At 32.5% G+C, this 15,095-nt stretch overlaps 2 protein-coding genes across 2 annotated transcripts; one reads left to right on the top strand and one right to left on the bottom strand.

Moving 5' to 3' along the window:
• Positions 1–7,683: 7,683 nt before the first annotated feature.
• LOC122598170 (E3 ubiquitin-protein ligase ATL4-like) lies at positions 7,684–9,073 on the bottom strand. Its single transcript, XM_043770770.1, has one exon. It carries the CDS (start codon positions 8,989–8,991, stop codon positions 7,933–7,935), a length of 1,059 nt encoding a protein of 352 aa, XP_043626705.1. The 5' UTR covers positions 8,992–9,073; the 3' UTR covers positions 7,684–7,932.
• Positions 9,074–10,560: 1,487 nt separating this feature from the next.
• Positions 10,561–13,236, top strand: LOC122596587 (proteasome subunit beta type-4-like). Its single transcript, XM_043769196.1, has 7 exons — positions 10,561–10,674; positions 10,775–10,854; positions 11,654–11,730; positions 11,920–12,049; positions 12,146–12,305; positions 12,679–12,864; positions 12,968–13,236. The coding sequence occupies exons 2-7, from the start codon at positions 10,790–10,792 to the stop codon at positions 13,079–13,081; spliced, it is 732 nt and encodes a 243-aa protein (XP_043625131.1). The 5' UTR covers positions 10,561–10,674; positions 10,775–10,789; the 3' UTR covers positions 13,082–13,236.
• Positions 13,237–15,095: the final 1,859 nt, after the last annotated feature.

Below are 15,095 nucleotides of genomic sequence, written 5' to 3'. Positions count from 1 at the left end.
TTTGCCCGGAACACCACCCGTGGCCACCGGCGACACACACTGATAAACGCTTAGAATGCATAACTTTAAGACATAAAACTGAATTGTTTTGTGAGACTTAATAGACGATTAAGGCGTTTTTATCTTTGTTGAATGATTTCAGGCTATAGATAACAAATGGACCTAATGTGAACCAAGAAATGAGTCAAAAGAGCCAAGGGTGCAATTCTGGAAATTTGAAGTTACAAGGGGCGTAGGTTATGCCTACCAAGGTCGTACCTTACGCCAGGCAAAACTGAAGCGGGCGTACCTTACGCCCAGGAGGGGCGTAGGTTACGCCAGTTGCTGAAGGAAAATCTGAATTTTTGGGTTTTAATTATTTTCAGTTTATATCTAATTCAAACACGACTTGTGGGGGTTACAACTCATATTTTCACAAACCTGGAGCAGTTCCAAAGTCTCTCAACACCCAAAAATCATCACCATATCACAATTCCATGAAGATCATAGCCTTAATTGAAGAATCATTGATGAAGATGATAGGCTAGGTTTTCTTTTGACCATTCTCATGTGAACAGTTATGTAAGACTTTTATGTTTAATCTTTCTCATACTCATGTTGGATTAAATGTTTAATTCCTAATTAGTCTTTTACATCTAATGTTGTTTGGATTGCTTGAATGATTACTTGTTTATGACTTTGAATGAAATTCATCTATCATTTGGTTTTGATTTGTTAATTGATCATTGATTATTGAATGAATCTCTCATGAACTTGTAATTTTACTTTAATGAATTAAAAATCTAGTTGTGTCAATTTACCAGTTTTCGTTATCGTGAATCATCACAACCGGTAACTTTAGTTCTTGAATTCATTCAATCCAAACGTTATAACGAATTATGTCTATGTGATTTCCAATGAGTATAAGTTAGATTACATATTTGAAAACATAATTTGAAACATGAGAATGATACCCTTTATTATTATTGTTTAAGTTGTTAAATTCGTTTTTAATCAAAACAATCAATCGGTCGGTTTTACTTTTATGCCTAGTTTAATTAACTTGTCAACTTGTTTAACACTTTCTCATGATTCCCTGTGGAAACGATACTCGACTTACCCTTGCTAGTTAGTGATATTTAGTTTATATTTTTGATCGGTCCAACGACATCGATCACACACAGGTTGCCCACTTCTCCTTTGACTTTTATATACATGGCTCAAGTCGCCCAACTATCGCCCATCACCACTCCTCTTAGTTTTATGATAATTTATTTGTTGAAAAAAGTTCTTCATACGTGTCTAGTTGTCATTGGTGGACACAAAGACATTTTTTGAACGATTGTTTTTGTTTTTTTTTTCCTGAACGAAGACACAAAGACATATACAAGTTCACAGGGACAAAGGGTACAAATATGAAATATCATTATACACATTTTCTTTTGTCAACCAACACCCTTAAAGTTATGACAGATGGCGGCACGAACATTCACTACTACAAAAATGGCTTTTTACACGGTTAAAAAGTGGCTTCACGGTTTCTCTTCCGTGTAAAAGAGTAGTGTAACTGATTCTTACCCCTTTTGACACGGTTTTTTAACCGTGTCAAATGGTTACTTTTTTACACGTTTATTTTAAAAATCGTGTAAAGTGTCTTTTTTAGAAATAAAAAAAAAATCCTTCGGTGGCTGTGTTACAATATGCTTCTTTTCCCTTCTTTGAACATATTTGCTTCCATTTCCTTTTATAATCAACACAAGTGTCGCAGCTTTGGATCGAAAGTGGTATAATGAACAAAAAAAAATGAAAAATTTTTATATCATTAATCTTTTGTTTTATATATCTCTATACACATGTAACAATGAAATTCTCAGATTTTGTTGCACAAATTGATTCTTCCAACAACTTCACTGTCATATTCTCTTGACTACATAAAACCATTAACAAACAAAACACTTTTAGTTAATTAGAAACATAAACAGGAATTTATGGTAATTTTTGTACCCGTTTTGCGGAGAAGTCAATAGTATGCCTCAACTCAATAAGCATCTGAAATAACAAATACATGAATTAAAATTAGTAGTAACAAAAAATAGCAAAAAAAAAAATAAGTAAATTGACTAAAAAAATATAGAGAGCAAATGTACATAACAATAGATCTATAACTATAAAATAACAATAGATATATAAATAACAATAGATCTAAAAATATAAATATAGATCTAAAAAATTCTGATCTTGCGTGTTTGTATTTTGTAGATCCATCGTAGGTAGATCAAATGGGAGATGGGATGAGATGTTGATGTAGAAATAGATAAAAATAAGTGTAGATGTGGAGAGATAAAACTAGATAACAATAAGAGAAGTAGGTGTGGAGAGATAGAAAGAAGTAGGTGAAACAAAATAAGAAAAATGAGAGGTAGATAATGGCATAAGTCAAAGAAAAGTACTGGTACAACTTTCTTACACGTTTTTTATAAACAACCGTGTCAAAAAGCCTGAATTTATCTTTTTACACAGTTATATATAATGAACCGTGTTAAAAATTCCGCGTTTCTCTATTTTACACGGTTTTGTTGCTAACCGTGTAAAATGAGCATAGACTAATAGCTATTTTTGTAGTAGTGATTGGACACCTAAGGTTGGTTTAATTGTTGATAAATACCTAGCTCAGAGGCTCAGAGTTTATGGAGAGTAACATTCAAGAACAAAAAGTCTCTCCCAATATTTTTCACTACAAGCATATACATATCGAAATGTATGTATTTTGTTTTTATGTTCAACTTAAGCTAATGTATAGTTAGAGATTGTAATTCATATTGTTATTTATCAATTTTCTTTGTATTTCGTATTCTTAATCTAATTTGGAATTAATGTTTAAGTACGCTTGGTTTTATTTTGCATTATTCTCTTCGTTTAATTTAAGATTATAGATGTTATAAATGGCTATAAGTATTTCACGTCGGTAATTTAGTATATGTTCTACTCTTTTTGCCTTCGGAATATCACCTCGATCTTGATTGTTGTTGAAAATTAAAACTTGAGATACTTCAATTTGAAGCGAACGATTTTGATTGTGATCGATGTCATAAATAGTTAGCGCCGGAGTTAAGATTTTGGTTCGATATATCATATATGTATGTCAAATATTTATTTAACACGAACAAATTAACGACAAATAATATTTTAGGTGGGCCAAAATTTACCTATATTATAGAATAAGGCTAAAATACAATATTACAATTAGTTTTTTGAACAAGGGTACGTGATCATCATGGATTCATATATGGCAAGCTGCCAAGCCCTGCCCTTCACATGACCACATGGCTCCGCCCGTATAAATAGTCACGCATAGTTCACTAGCTAGGTATATTAATAGGATGGCTATTATGCTACTAGCAGCATCAAGATAGCTGGTCCTCCTCATAGTTTTTAATTTTTTTTTTTTACATTGAATTATGTGATTGAATTGATTGTGAGAGCAACTAATTGCATATATGTTTTTCCCTATTGGTAATTCTCCTTTTATCAAACCTACAAAATTTTTGCCGTGAAAAATGTAATGTAAAAACGCTTAAAATTAACATATGGGTTCACCATTTGAGATATATAAGGCATATAGCTAACAACGTTTCAGCCTTATTCCAATGCGACCGATTGTTTCAAGAATTATGTTTTTATAATTTAGTGGCTTTTTTCTTTTATTAGATATTGAGCGAGGAACTCTCTAGCATTAACATGATTAAAACAACGTAACCTATACCATCTATTGTGATATTCGATATATACTTATATAAAAAATTTAAAATCTAATGAGTTAATACGACTACGAAATTTTATTTATTGTTTTATACTTTTACTATAATCATAAACATGATAGCTATGGTATAATTATTAAGTGAGACCATAGTGTTGCTTCTTTTTCAACCAGATCCTGACTTCGTTTTATTATTCTCGGTCGTTGAACATGATGGACTCTCAACTGTTTCCTTTGACACGAGTAGTTTGTATGTATTAGAATTACACATATAGTTTAATTAAACTAATATTGTGTTTTTCATATAATTTATTAATTTTAATCTTATATATATTAAAAGTCAACTGACATAATCTCAATTGATCAATAACAACGCTCAATTTTCTCAAAATTAATTAAATCAAACACATGTTTAATTAATTTACATTTTTTTTTCCATCACCAATTTACACTTTAACCCAATTTAAAAATAATTAATATTTTATTGCATAATTTCTATCTAATAACAAAATATAACTAAAATTTAGAGAGTTACAACATTTGGATTAATACAAATAAATATTTATATAAATGTTATATTTTATATTATTAATTGTATTCAAACTAATTGTAATATTATTGTTATTGGTAATTGTAATCAGACTCTAATAAGAATAATTATTGTTGTTATTAGTAATTGAATTAAGACTATATTTATATAAATTCTTTTTATATAAACTGAACCACACAAATAAAATCACAACATACGAAATCATTGAAAACCTCACAAATCAGCTGTTACTTTTATTATTCTTATCAACCATGGCTAACAAAAATAAATATATATTTTTTTTACAAACATCAATGAGAACGCGATTAATTGTGTAATCAAAGTTGGGATATTGCTTCTCTGAAAGAGTTTATCCAGCCTTAGGGTATGTTTGGCAAAACTAGCTGGTAGCTGTAAGTTGTAGCTGGTAGCTGTAGCTGGAAGCTGATAGCTAAAGTTTTTTTAATATATTTAAGTGTTTGGTAAAATAGCTGTAAGTTTTTATATAAATATATAAAATGACAATAATAGACATAGATAAAATATACTAGTACTAAACATAATACAATAAGTTACTTGTCAACTAAATACATAAAAGGAAAACGAAATTGATTTTTATATATAAACTTATTTTATATTAAAAAATTTACAGAACTTTTTAAAACTCCACTTCATACCAAAAAGTTGAAAAATAACAAAAGCAATGTATTGGAATTTACAAATTGCACTCACTCATCCACCTATTCATGTTCTGTACGACATATACTTACACATACTACTACCTGACATATCCTATATATACATAGCACTATAGCAGCCACTAAAAAAAAAGGGTATTTAAGTAATGTTAGATGCCAACAGCTTCAAGCTTGTTTCCAACGCTAGTGTATGTAGCGTTAAACTTTAAGCTTTTTCTTTCGATTTAAAAGCTTGAAGCTCTTCCAATCAAACAAGGCTTTTTAATAGATAGGAGCTTTTTGTTAAAAGCTTAAAGCTTGAAGCTCCTAAAAGCTTGCCGCCAAACATACCCTTAATATGATTTAGCATTTAGTATTTACTTTTGAATATCTTCACTTTTTTTAAGTATATTTTTACATTTTAACGTATACATATTTTTTTTTTGTTCCATATACTATTTTTTATATTGATAATTGTAAAATCCATGTATTTGACACAGGTCAAAAATCTATTTTATACTATAAAAAACACTAACCGTACTGTCATTTTATTAGTAAGTTCTTAATCACTTCGTCGTCTTAATTCTGCGTAATATATTGTTGTATTAGGAAAATGATAAATCCTCCTAAAGATTAGCCTAAAAATCCTTCTAAAATTTTATGAATGTGACATGTGTTATCTACTAATTCTCTTTCCTGATTTTGCCTCTTGATTTTTTCACATGCCATCATCCAATAGTTAGTAAGATTTTTAAGTTTTTTAATTAAAAGGATTAATCATTATCCGTAATATAATTTGTTACTTGTAGCTTATGAATTCACAAACCATGCCAAAGTAATGATCCCTCGTGATTAAAGGTGGTTAAGTTTGCAAATGACCATTATTACTGTATTGAAATATGACTGTATTAATATAAATTGTGACTTTTTATGAACATTATTGATAACCGTAAACATTGGGAAGAAGAATAAATAAATAAATAGAAAAGAAAATGGATAATTGAAAAATACCACGATTCGAGCACACATTAGAATCAGACACTCGACATTACAAAAGATCCACCATTATAGGAGAAACAACACTTGGAATGTTTGGTTGTCATAACATGGAATTTCTTAATATGATAAAGTAACGTAATATAATAAACATATAATGTACGTGCGTGGCCTTTTAAAATTACATACATATATACAAACTTTAACACTTGCAATGCTACTTATTTTTAACACAATTTTTGCAGGAAGTCTTTTTAAAGCAATCAGTTTACCTCGAGAAGAAATAATATTATTTACATATCATATCTTTTAAATTCTGTTTTTGATGGGATTAAATTTTGTTATTGTTGTTGTAGAATAATATGTATGCAATTTTCATTATCATTATCATAATTATTAATTAATATAGATTTTTTTTTAAAAAAATGATACTCGTAAAAGAAGATGACACACTCAATTAATAATTGTTGAATTTGGGTTGTATCTTAGCAGTTAAATCAAAACTGTCTAGTCCAACTGGTCAGAGGCATCTCAGGTTTTATACCCAAGGTCTTGAGTTTGATCTTTAAGGATGATAAGTCTTGATGTTTTTTCCTCCGAATACTTGTAACGGTCCATGGTCAACATCTCGTTGTCTAGGGTACGTGCAAGGCTTCACCATTATACGGTGAGGTTTCCCTGATGTCGCATACCGACTGAATGTTTGAAAAAAAAAAAATCATAACTAAATCATGTGTGATTCTAATACTAATTGTAAAAATAAAGTTTGAAGATGGATATGGGAAATTTTATATTGAAAGTTCTAAAGACAATGAAGTAGAAATAGACTTTCTATCGATCTTTTGATAATTTAACTTACAATAAATCTTGCTATTAGGTAACCAAATTTACTACCATAAAACTGAAAGTTGAACAAAATATCTTTATTATTCACTATCAAATGCCAACCATGTGCCACGAAGTCATGATAAGCCATTTTATAAAACCATGAAAACAAATATTTTGAGGAGAAAAGATTAATTCATTTATGAAAACTTAATCGGTCATACCTTCTGTATAATAGAAACGTATTTTAAACTCAATTACCGATGATATACAACTCATATATTACAAGAACACTTCCAATGGTATGTTTTATAAAGGTTTTTCTTTTAAGGCTTATTGATATTACATAAACCTCTTGTACCATAGAGATGCCATAAATTAAAGGTAAAACCTATCAAAGATGAAAATAAAATAAAAAATAAAAATCTACTGAGACTATATATAGTACTGATACTAATCATATCATCTGGAGTATATGCAAAGAAATAGTATTTATGATCTCCAAAAGAAAATCACGATACATTTCGTATTTTCCTTCAATATAAAACTCGTATTCCGTTATTTTCTCTACCTGCAGATTTTATCATCGACGTGCATGACTTATCATAATTGTCATTAATTGTATCACTCTAGCAAAACTTATATAAAACCGGCCTATGAGAACATGTACGTATACATAGATCATTTAATTACTCATATATGTAACATATTATAGAAAACACGAACCATGTGCCAAGTCATCGTCAAAGTTAATGCGAACCATCTTTTACATCAGTAATACGTACGTACCATTTAATTTCTTCCTTATTAATTTCAAACATCCATCATACGAGTAATTCATAACACAAAATAGATCGATGCTTATTTACAAAGAGGTCGAATCTTATTTTCAGTAAATATTTTAAGAGAAGTAACAAATATAACCACGAAAAAAAATAAATCACCACATAAAGTATCCAAACAGAATAAACCTGCGATGTTAAACCAACACTAAAAAGGATTAAAATAATTTCCATATTTGAAAACTAAATTTCCCACTCTTTGCTAAATCCACTCTCCCCAAAACAAAATCCATAGAGTGGCAATAGCAAAAGATGGAAGTTTCTATTTTCTAAACTTTCCATAAATATTCTAAAAAAGAAAAAAAAAATAGGAAAAGTAATTTACAATTATACCCCTGAAAACCACCGGAAAAGCTCACTGATTTCTTCACCAATCCTACTACTGCCATTATTATTCACTTCAAATTCATCAACATTTTCACTCCGGCGACTACTTCCACCAAAGAACCTTCCAGAACCACCACGAAAAGACGCCGTTCGTGACGATATCGAAACCGAAACTCTATCAACGTAATCTCTCAACCAATTCCGCCGTCCACTTCCGACCTCTGCCGCCAAGTTCCGTTCCGTCACCGCCGTGAAATCCTCCTTATCTTCGGAAACTTCTCTCCGGTGCGTCGATTCCACAGCAATCTCGTAACCGTCATTATCAATAGCGTACTCAAACGAACCGACGGAATAAGATCTCCGGTGACTTTCCGACGGCTCTCGCCGCCTGCTCACATTTCCGATCTCAACTCTGAAACTTCCGCCGCCGCTCGAGGCGACGCCAGAACCTAACCGTTTCAATACATCTTCGTCGTTAGGATTTACAGATGACCGGCATAATGGACAGGTTTGGTTAGATTTAAGCCACGCGTCAATACACGGCGCGTGGAACGCGTGACAGCATAACGGAAGCAGCCGGAGCTGGTCGCTGGATTCAAATTTTGATAAACAAACAGCACAATCACCGGCAGCGATTTTTCCGGTGAGAGAAGAGAAGGTGAAAAGCGGAAGCGAAATAACAGCATTGTTGTTATGGTCAATAGGAATCACGTGATGTGGCACGTGATCGGTGGAGTCATTGTCGTTATGACGACGTGAAACGACGTCGTTATGGTTATGGTTATATCGACGTGATAAGAAGCGGATGAGAAAATAGAGAGAGGCGGTTAGGATAATGGCGGAGGAAATGACTATCATTACTATTACTATTGAAGAGGAAGGCGGTGGTGATGGTGATGAGTGTTGTAAAACGACGTCGTTTGATGTTGATGTAGTTGTAGTGGAAGGAATAATAGGGTCGTTGTTATTGTTATTGTTATTATACGACGTCGTTTGAGGGAAGGTGGTGGCGGCCGCGGCGGCGGATATTAGTGGTGGTGGTGGGGGGATGATGTTCATTATTTTTGCGGTGGTTGGTGAAAATATGGTGGTGGGAGTAAATGAAAAGAAGGTGTTATAGATGAAAGGTGATATGAGAGAATTAAATGGTTTGTTGTTTTTGGGTTAGCTTTTGACTTGCACGAGATATACATGTGACTAAGAATAATGTGGTTGTTTTTTCTTTTCCTTTTTTTTTTATAATTAATTTCGGGTCGGGTATTAAAGAATTTGGAATGTTCCTAATGGAATTTTGGGAATTGGGATACGTGTGTGATTTCTGGATATAATTTGCTGATATGGACAACGGACGTATACAATACCTTGGATGGACAATAATATACTCTCTCTGTCTCATTTTATTTTTCATATTGATCAACTTTGACCGTAAATAACTTTTTTTATATTATAAAGTAGTTGATGAAACTTATACGAATGAAAAGGACATTAAAAACACAATCTATTCATATATTTTATATCAAATGTTACATGACACAAACAAAGTTATTTACGGTCAAAGTTAGTCAACATGACAACTAAAATGGGACGTAGAGAGTATCTTTTTAACAATAAGACATAAATAAAGACATGTGATATTTTTTCTAAAATAAAAAAGTTAATTAATTAATAACATTCAGTCAAATTTCTCTTCTTTTTTTTATATAATAAAAAAAATAATCATTAATTATCTAATTTTTACTTAATACGTACCGACATTATTTATACGTTCAGTTATCTAATACATATAATCACTTAATAAGTAAAAAAAAAACAGACTAGGCATATTCATGAATGAAAATGTATACCACCCGTGTAAAAATCCTATATAGGGTAATATCATCTGGTTTGTTTCATTTAAAGGCTCATTTTAAGTTAAGCATGCAAATAACCTTGATAAAAGTAGAGTGACTCAATTAAAATGTCTCATAAGCTATGATGAAACTTTAGTGCTTTAACTCTAACATAAACAGTTTCGTAATATGAATTACTATGGGTTTTGTTTTTCTTTAATCATGAAAATAAGTTTTTTAAGAGATGAGTTCTCTAAATCAACCAAGAGAGATGAATGTATCATATGCCTAATATAAAGGGTTTAATATTCACTTTTTAAACCCAAACCCATTAGCTATACAATTTTTTTTTAACAGTTAGTCGGAATTCGACACCAAGAAATACCTCATTGTATAATGGTGAAACCTCGCACGTACTCTAGACTACGAGATGTAGACCATAAGCCGTAACAGGTGATTCAGGGAAAAAACCTACAGACTTTTCACTCCTAAGAGTCGAACCCAAAACCTGTGGATGAAACCAATGATACATCTGGCAGTTGAGCTAACTTCATTTGACCTATACAATTAAGGTGGTAATCAAGCTCATTTTTCATAGCTATATTAACCATACATCTATTGGTTCGATAGGCGGGCCAAAAGTTGAAAAGAAAAGGATTTGGGCTGGGCTTGTAAATAGAAAGCCTGTGTAAGTCTTTGATTAAAAAAAAACAAAACAAAACAACAAACGCCTGTTACTCATACTTGCATATATTTTTTCGAGAAAATTAGTACTCCTTATAACATCAAAATAAATCTGTGTGTATTTGTAACTTGGGGAGAAATTAAACTCACTTTCCGAATTTCCATTGAATTAGACCAACCACCTAAATTACAGTATACAATTTGTTATCCCCAAAACTGAATCATAAAGGTAAATTTGTTTTCCTATTTTCTTTTTGATATTAATTAGAGTAATATTTTAATGTATGTATGGAAATTGATAGTTTTCGTTCATATTGTGATATGTGTAGGTAGTGTTTGCAAATATGGTTTCTTCCCAAACTGAGAGTCATGTATTATTGAGCTCCGAAGGAGATTCTCAAAGGACACAGTATGTATACTGTATACCCCTTTCTTTATTTTATTTGGAAACAATTTCTCTATTCTACATTCAGTTGTTTTTGTTGTAATTAGCTGAATAAACAAGAAAAATAAAAAACTTGTAATTGCCAATAAAATGGATAATTGGGAAAAGTTTACTGCTATTTTATGGCATTTCCGTTGTTTGTATAAATAACATAAACTTTTAGCATCAGTTAGTTTTAGGAAAGTGGAATTTTAAAAGGAAGTGTCTTTCTGTTGCCACCTTGATTTTCCCAAACAAAAGGGGTGAGTTCTCGCCCCAATTGCTCTGGGTCGCCCCTTTCGGAGGCTTATTTGGGAAAACGAGGGTGGCAATAGGAGCCCACGTTAGGAATTAGGCCTGAAGCAGTTGGTATCGATACGTTAGATTTCTATTTTGTATAATTGTATAGGTCCCGACCGATTAGGTTTCCTTTGCGTATTATGCTTGTATGATTATAACTATTTGTAGTTTGGGTTACCATCTTTTCGAATTTTTTCATATATCGAAATAAAGATATATATGTCTCCTGCCTGTATAGTAAACCAATCACAATTATTGAATATAACCACGTTAAATCCTTGTCTACTACTTTTCCATTTCTTGTTTCTATATTTTGCTTTCTTGCATGACATATAGCTTTACACCTTCATGTAGGAAGGTATACTTTCATGTTGCATTTAAAGATAGTATTACGAGTATAATAAATGCCAAATCTTTTACGAGATTTAATTTCTTTGTTACGGGAAAGTATAATGTTATGAATAAGTTGTTCTTTATAAAACAGGTACCCATACGTTACCGGTACATCTGTGATTGGGATTAAATACAAGGATGGCATTCTTATGGCTGCCGACATGGGAGGTTAGATACTCGTCTTTTCACTCACCTCTGAGCTCTGAGCTTATGTTGTTAAGTTCATTGGGTGTTTAAATGAACCTAGGATTGCATGTTCACTTCAGATGTAACATCTATTCGGCCCTGATAATATAATTATTATGGCTTTCTACCAATTGATATCTGGCCGATTTCTTGATTTTTTCATCTTCACAGGGTCATATGGATCCACTATACGGTATAAGAGTGTGGAGCGATTGAAGCAAGTGGGAAAGCATTCTCTCCTTGGTGCAAGTGGGGAAATCAGTGATTTCCAAGAGATTCTACGTTATCTTGATGAACTTATGTAACCATTCGTCTTTATTTTATTTTTTGTTTCAGGTGATCTAATTGTTTTAGTTTATGATGTTAGTGGTTCTTTAATCTCTTTATATTTTCGCAGCCTGAATGATAATATGTGGGATGATGGGAACTCACTTGGTCCTAAAGAGCTGCACAATTATTTAACCAGGATCATGTATAATCGTCGCAACAAGTTTGATCCGTTATGGAATTCGCTGGTACTTGGCGGAGTAAAAAATGGGCAAAAGTATCTAGGATCTGTATGTTCTGAGACCATACTTCCTTTTCTTTTTTGCTACCAAGTGTGTATAAGGTCATCAAGGTCAAACAAATATCAAAAAGCATGATAGGCCATCTAGTATCAATTGGTGTTTTGTGCCAGTTTGGTCCAAAATGCCAGAAAGTTGTAAAACGGCAAACATCATAACGCCCATTACGGCCTATGTATGAATTGATTGGAAGATGATATTGGGTCATCATGGGGATAATGAATTTTTTGACTTCTTACAGTTTACTTGCTTCCAATTTTCTAGCCGATCTTAGGGAAACGTTTTGAATACTTGGGGTGCTATATGCATCCCTTTACTTTCCATTTTTTAAATATTTTATTCGATATTAATCATTAATGTGCAGGTTAGCATGATTGGCGTACACTTCGAAGACGAGCATGTTGCCACCGGGTTTGGTAACCATCTTGCCCGCCCAATTCTCCGTGAAGAGTGGAGGGAGGATCTGAGTTTTGAGGAGGGTGTGAAATTACTGGAGAAATGCATGCGCAATCTTTTGTATCGTGATAGGTCTGCTGTCAACAAGCTTCAGGTGAGATTTGTCTCATTTACACTCCTAATTGAATTTAGCATTTTTCCAGCATCAAACTTTTGGTCAACTTATTCTTGACACAATTTTTAAACTGAAATCTCAGATAGCAAATATCACAGAGGAAGGATTGACTATCTCTCAGCCTTACTCCTTGAAGACTTTCTGGAATTATGCTGCTTTTCAGAACCCCACAGTTGGTGCTCAGGGATCATGGTAGGACCCTGGCTTTTTGAGTTCCTGAAACAACTCACAATGATGTATTTCGGTATGATGGCTTAAGTTTTTTAGCTCCGGATTATAATGTTCCTTTGTAGATTTGATTTCTATGTCAAACTTTGTTGTTATTTAAATATCTGAGATTATTCTGCTTAAGATACTTTTGCTTCGGATTTGCGGATTTGCCTGAGTTGTTTTCTCTTGTTAAGGTAGCACCTAATAGAGGTGGCAAATAACCAACTCTTCATAGAAGAGTTGGCCACTAGCTGCCACTTTCTAGGAGCAACCTGGGTTCGAATCTTGCCAGAGGCAGAATTGAATTTAAGTGGTTGAATTACCTTGACACTATCCCTGCTGGGGGTTATGTGGGTACCAATTCGGTACATGGGATCAAACGGTTCCTATCAATCTACCGTTTTTCTAATAGAGGTGGCAAATCGGGTGGGTATGGCATAGTGGATGACGAGTCAATATGTGGGATTTTTGGTACTGGTTGGTCAATCCGAAGTTTTCTTTTACTTCTGGAAACATTTTTTGTTTTATAATTAGGTAACGGTTCAAATATGATAACAAAAGATATATATTATATATCGTCTATATAAAAAGTGAAGAGGTTTTATGCCTTCAAAATAAGCTGCGGGTGACATTTGACCTGTTATATGTTTAGCTAATATTGATTATACTTGTTGGAGATCAATAAAAACCTGAATTTACCAAATCAGAAGTAAATGGGTCAAAGCTGGGCTCTCTGACTTTCTGGTCATCAGCTTTAATGTTGTTGATGTGAACTACTTCCTCACTGCCATCCCTACAATCATTGGCAGATTCATTTTTAATTAGGTGTGCCCTGGTGCAAGCTCCCAAAACCATAATCTATGGCTAAAATGGTAATGCTGGCTGTGATCGTCCTTAAACACAATGAAAATATATTTATGGTTTATTATATTGTCAGGGTTATCAAAGATGATGTTCCGATAGAAATATTGGTTACTAAATGCTTGTTGGCCCATGGTTTTGTCCTTCAGGGTCGCTGTTGAAAACATGTGTTTCATACTTGCATATCGTTCTTTGCAATAGAATGATAGATGTTTAGCAGGTCATGGGTTTTTTAGTTTCCTTGTAACGCAAATACGCAATTACTCCCTCTTAATCAGTACATGTTTTATTTTGTCATTTAATAATCACATATACCAGCACTTGGTCAGAAAGCTCATAGATCAGGTTAAACGAAAAGGTTAATTGGTCCTATAATAGTGAGGTTAGTTAATGAGCCAATTAATTTCAGCTTAATCTTGCATCAAATTGTGCCCGTAAATGTATGATTTGACTGTAAGAACAAAAGACTCTTTTAGACTTTTAGGTGCTAAGAATATACCTACCTCAAGACCAACTCTATTCTCTTCCTTATTAGACATTAGGTTTATATTTTCATATATGTTCACCACCACGGAACATTGCACAGCTTTTGATTCCACATCATCATGTGAAGTTGAGGGCTTCACCCGTACAACTCTGTACAAGCAAAACTTACCCCAAACAACTTCATGTAAATAGTAAACTGGAAATATGCCTAAACAAAACGGACACTTATAACATTCAACAGAAACAAGTGAGCAAGAAAATGCAAGGGTACCTTGTGACCCAGAACGAATACAAAGATGATATACCAGAAGGTGTGAGACAGAATATGAGAGTGACTATTTTATTTGATGTCTTCTAAATTTTCACAAGCCTCTTTATTTATAAAAACATGGTTTAATTTTGACTAGAATTTTTAAAATGTAATAATCGGAAACTCCCGTTAATAAAGATAACTAAGACAATGTGTGGAATTAAATTATTATATGTCAATTTTCAAGTGATTTATATATATAAAATGAAATCAAACAAGTAAACGAGAAATTCAAATTGGAGAAAATTCAAAATCGAATGCTTAATGGGCAAAATTAGCCCAAAAACCGGGCAAATTGTCGCAACTACTCAACGTAAGAAAGTTATGATTTTTATAGGCTTTT

This window comes from Erigeron canadensis, chromosome 4 (assembly GCF_010389155.1).
Source record: "Erigeron canadensis isolate Cc75 chromosome 4, C_canadensis_v1, whole genome shotgun sequence".
NCBI classification, from domain to species: domain Eukaryota; kingdom Viridiplantae; phylum Streptophyta; class Magnoliopsida; order Asterales; family Asteraceae; genus Erigeron; species Erigeron canadensis.
The sequence above is the reverse complement of the archived record's forward strand: the minus strand, read 5'-3'. Positions and strand labels throughout refer to the sequence as shown.